The sequence below is a fragment of the Limulus polyphemus genome, unplaced genomic scaffold (genome assembly GCF_000517525.1).
Source record: "Limulus polyphemus unplaced genomic scaffold, Limulus_polyphemus-2.1.2 Scaffold2364, whole genome shotgun sequence".
In the NCBI taxonomy this organism is placed as follows: Eukaryota; Metazoa; Arthropoda; class Merostomata; order Xiphosura; family Limulidae; genus Limulus; species Limulus polyphemus.
Genome location: NW_013667974.1, coordinates 150,956 through 154,989, shown reverse-complemented (window position 1 = coordinate 154,989; position 4,034 = coordinate 150,956). Strand labels below are relative to the sequence as shown.

At 31.9% G+C, this 4,034-nt stretch overlaps 1 protein-coding gene across 1 annotated transcript in view; it reads left to right on the top strand.

Annotated features, from left to right (window-relative positions):
* Window positions 1-4,034, top strand: part of LOC106466734 (dnaJ homolog subfamily C member 21-like) — a 34,304-nt gene that overhangs the window by 17,728 nt on the left and 12,542 nt on the right. Inside the window, exons 8-9 of the mRNA XM_013927037.2 lie at window positions 1,831-1,910; window positions 2,285-2,403. Coding sequence (XP_013782491.1) covers window positions 1,831-1,910; window positions 2,285-2,403 — 199 coding nt within the window. The remainder of the gene's footprint in view (window positions 1-1,830; window positions 1,911-2,284; window positions 2,404-4,034) is intronic.

The window sequence follows — 4,034 nt, the reverse complement described above, 5'->3', positions numbered from 1 at the left end:
CTACATCTGTGTTGTAGCTTATGTAGGTACTGTTGTTCTATACATCTCCTGTGTTGTAGCTAGATGTATAGAACAACAGTACCTACATCTTGTGTTGTAGCTAGATGTATAGAACAACCGTACCTACATCCTGTGTTGTAGCTAGATATATAGAACAACAGTACCTACATCTTGTGTTGTAGCTAGATGTATAAAACAACAGTGTCTACATCTTGTGTTGTAGCTAGATGTGTAAAACAACAGTATCTACATCTTATGTTGTAGCTAGATGTGTAAAACAACTACCTCCATCTTGTGTTATAGCTAGATGTATAGAACAACAGTACCTACATCTTGTGTTGTAGCTAGATGTATAAAACAACAGCACCTACATCTTGTGTTGCAGCTATATATAAAACAACAGCACCTACATCTTGTGTTGCAGCTATATATAAAACAACAGCACCTACATCTTGTGTTGCAGCTATATATAAAACAACAGTACCTACATCTTGTGTTGTAGCTAGATGTATAGAACAACAGTACCTACATCTTGTGTTGTAGCTATATATAGAACAACAATACCTACATCTTGTGTTGTAGCTAGATGTATAGAACAACAGTACCTACATCTTGTGTTGTAGCTAGATGTATAGAACAACAGTACCTACATCTTGTGTTGCACCTATATATAGAACAACAGTACCTACATCTTGTGTTGCACCTATATATAGAACAACAGTATCTACATCTTGTTGTAGCTAGATGTATAGAACAACAGTACCTACATCTTGTGTTGTAGCTAGATGTATAAAACAACAGTACCTACACCTTGTGTTGTAGCTAGATGTATGGAACAACAGTACCTACATCTTGTGTTGTAGCTATATATAAAACAACAGTGCCTACATCTTGTGTTGTAGCTAGATGTATAAAACAACAGTACCTACATTTTGTGTTGTAGCTAGATGTATAGAAGAATAGTACCTACATCTTGTGTTGTAGCTAGATGTATAGAACAACAGTACCTACATTTTGTGTTGTAGCTAAATGTATAGAACAACAGTACCTACATCTTGTGTTGTAGCTAGATGTATAAAACAACAGTACCTACATGTTGTGTTGTAGCTAGATGTATAAAACAACAGTACCTACATCTTGTGTTGTAGCTATATATAGAACAACAGTACCTACATCTTGTGTTGTAGCTAGATGTATAGAACAATAGTACCTACATCTTGTGTTGTAGCTATATATAAAACAACAGTACCTACATCTTGTGTTGTAGCTAGATGTATAAAACAACAGTACCTACATCTTGTGTTGTAGCTAGATGTATAGAACAACAGTACCTACATCTTGTGTTGTAGCTAGATGTATAAAACAACAGAATCTACATCTTGTGTTGTAGCTAGATGTATAGAACAACAGTACCTACATCTTGTGTTTTAGTAAAGTGTGTAGAACTGTTATTTTCTAATATAAGTTATTATAACATTGTAAAGTAAGTGCTTATTAATATGCTCAAGTATAGTATTTGTGTTATTTTAATGGCCAGTTTTATAAACATAAACGTATGACCAGATATTTCTATTAAAGTAAATAAAATAATAACCTAAATTTTTAGAATGTATATTTATTGGTCCAATATTTCACTATTGCAGCTAATTCAGTTGAAAGTTATATGTAGAACAACAGTCTCTAAATCGTGTGTTTGTATTACTGGTAGATTTACAAAACAATAATTATGAGATAAATGTCGTTATTTTAATATAATTAATAGAAGTGTTATTTAAACTCTGTGGTTGTTGATGAGATGTTTATTTGATACATCTGTGATAACTTATGTAGAAAAAGTTAGAACAGAAGGCTGCAGAAAATGTAAAAAAATCTGAAGAACAAAGAAGGAAGCAAATCCTTGAACGTCAAAGGTTAGTTGACAAAATATAACTACGTTGAACAGTTGTCTGTGTTCTAACATTAATACTACTTTTTTACTTAGTATTATCACGTTGTCTCGTGTTTTAATGTATATTGGCAGAAACAACAATGTTCTAACATTAATACTACTTTGTAATTGATATTTTCATGTTTTAATGTATATTTGCAAAAATATTTCTCAATTTTGAACATTTGTTTATGTTCTAAGATTAATACTGTTTAATCGGTATTTTCATGCTTTGTTTTTTAGTTTGTAGTAGTAAAAATAACAATGTTTAATTCTTGTTCGAAGAGTAATACAATTTTATTTGTAATTAATATATCAGCACTGTTTTATGTTACATTTATCTGCGGAACACGACAGAGACCTAGCCAACTTTCAGGAAAGTGAGTGGTCTTCGATGTCTATGTTAGAAAGAGAACTAAAGGAGATGGAAGCACACTTAGACCAACAGTTTGGACAAACTGAGGACTCTGGTGAAGGTCAGTGAAGCTCATTAAAATTAAGCACTGTAATATCTTTGAATGACAGAATCTCCACTTGAATGTATTTTTTTAATTTGTAGAAAGAAGGCTATTGAATACTTGTCAGATGATAAGTTAGTTTACGTTATTTTGCTTTTGATAGTAAAATACAAGTGGGATATTAAAATCATACAATAAAGTAATAAAACACTAATACTTTTGATAGACGTGGTCAAACTAAATTTATATTTATAATGCTCATCTTTAATTTTAACCCTTACACCCCTTCATAGCTAACCTGTTTTTTCACTTGCAGCCATCCTTAAGGAACATGTCTATCTTGAATATTCAAAAATGTAGTTTTAAAATTTTTCCACATCTGATGATAGATTTAGAGGAATATAGAAGATTAAGAAAGTTAGTCAGACAGGAAATCAAAAAGAATATGAAAAAAGATTGGCTGAAGATTAATAGTAAAGATTTCTTTAAAAACATTAGGAGTAAGCAAAATGTTAGAATGGGGGGTAGGACCTTTGAAGGATGATACAGGAAAGACTAACATCTGATGATTATGGGGTGGCTAAGTTATTAAATTCTGCTTTTTCTTCAATTGTTACTAAGAAATATTTCTCATCCTGAGAAGTTGCCAGATGGAAACAAGGTTGACCAAGATTATCACAGTAATTTAAACTTGTTAAATTTATAAAGCTTTTTCTTTAATCTTATCCTTTACACCCTCCGTGAGTCAATCTGGTTTCTCACATTATACGTATAAAACCACTCCTCCCCCTCTCTTTAGTACTCTATCCCAATTAAACAACCTATAACCCTGTATTTCAAAGAAATTTCTGTTTTTAAAATTGTTCATATTTAACTAGATTTCAGTTATTCCCATAACAACAAAATCTTTTTTCTGCCCAGTACTCTAAACTCATCTGTTTTATTTTTTTAATATTACAACAATAACAACAGTTTAGCCTACCCATTAAACTACTTCTGTACCTTTGTTCCTACAGTACGCTTTTCTCTATACTTTACATTTTCTTCATTCACGTTATTCCTGTTTAGTCCTACTTTAAAGTTGCCCTTATAGTTTAATTAATATCCTTTGCAAAACAAGCCAGCCCCTACCCTGTTTACATCCATCCATCGGAAAAAGATCCCTTTCCACTTGGACTGATCCCATAAGCCTAATGCGTTACATGTCAGAGGTAACCACTTTGTAACAAGATGTAAAAGAAATTATTGTTATACCAACAATGTTCCATGCATACTTCTGAGTAAGGAAGATATATATATATTTTTTTTACATTAAGAACAAGAAAATACATTTATAATACTATTAGGTCATCAAGAAATTAATGTAGTGTTTTGGAACTTTTTCATTAACCTCCACACAAACACACAAATGTACATGACATATAATAGTTAAATGAACCACCTAAACGTCATGTTAGTGTAGCCTATGTAAATGTGTAATGTGTAAAGTTTAGTGTAGTCCAATCCCTTATAGTGATGGCATACAATGAGACACAAATTCGGCATGTAATGCTGTTTGAATACAAGAAGGGAAACAACGCCTCTGTAGCCACAAAGAGTATCAAAGAAGTTTATGGAAATGTTTTGAACGTTCGTAAGTGTCAACAATG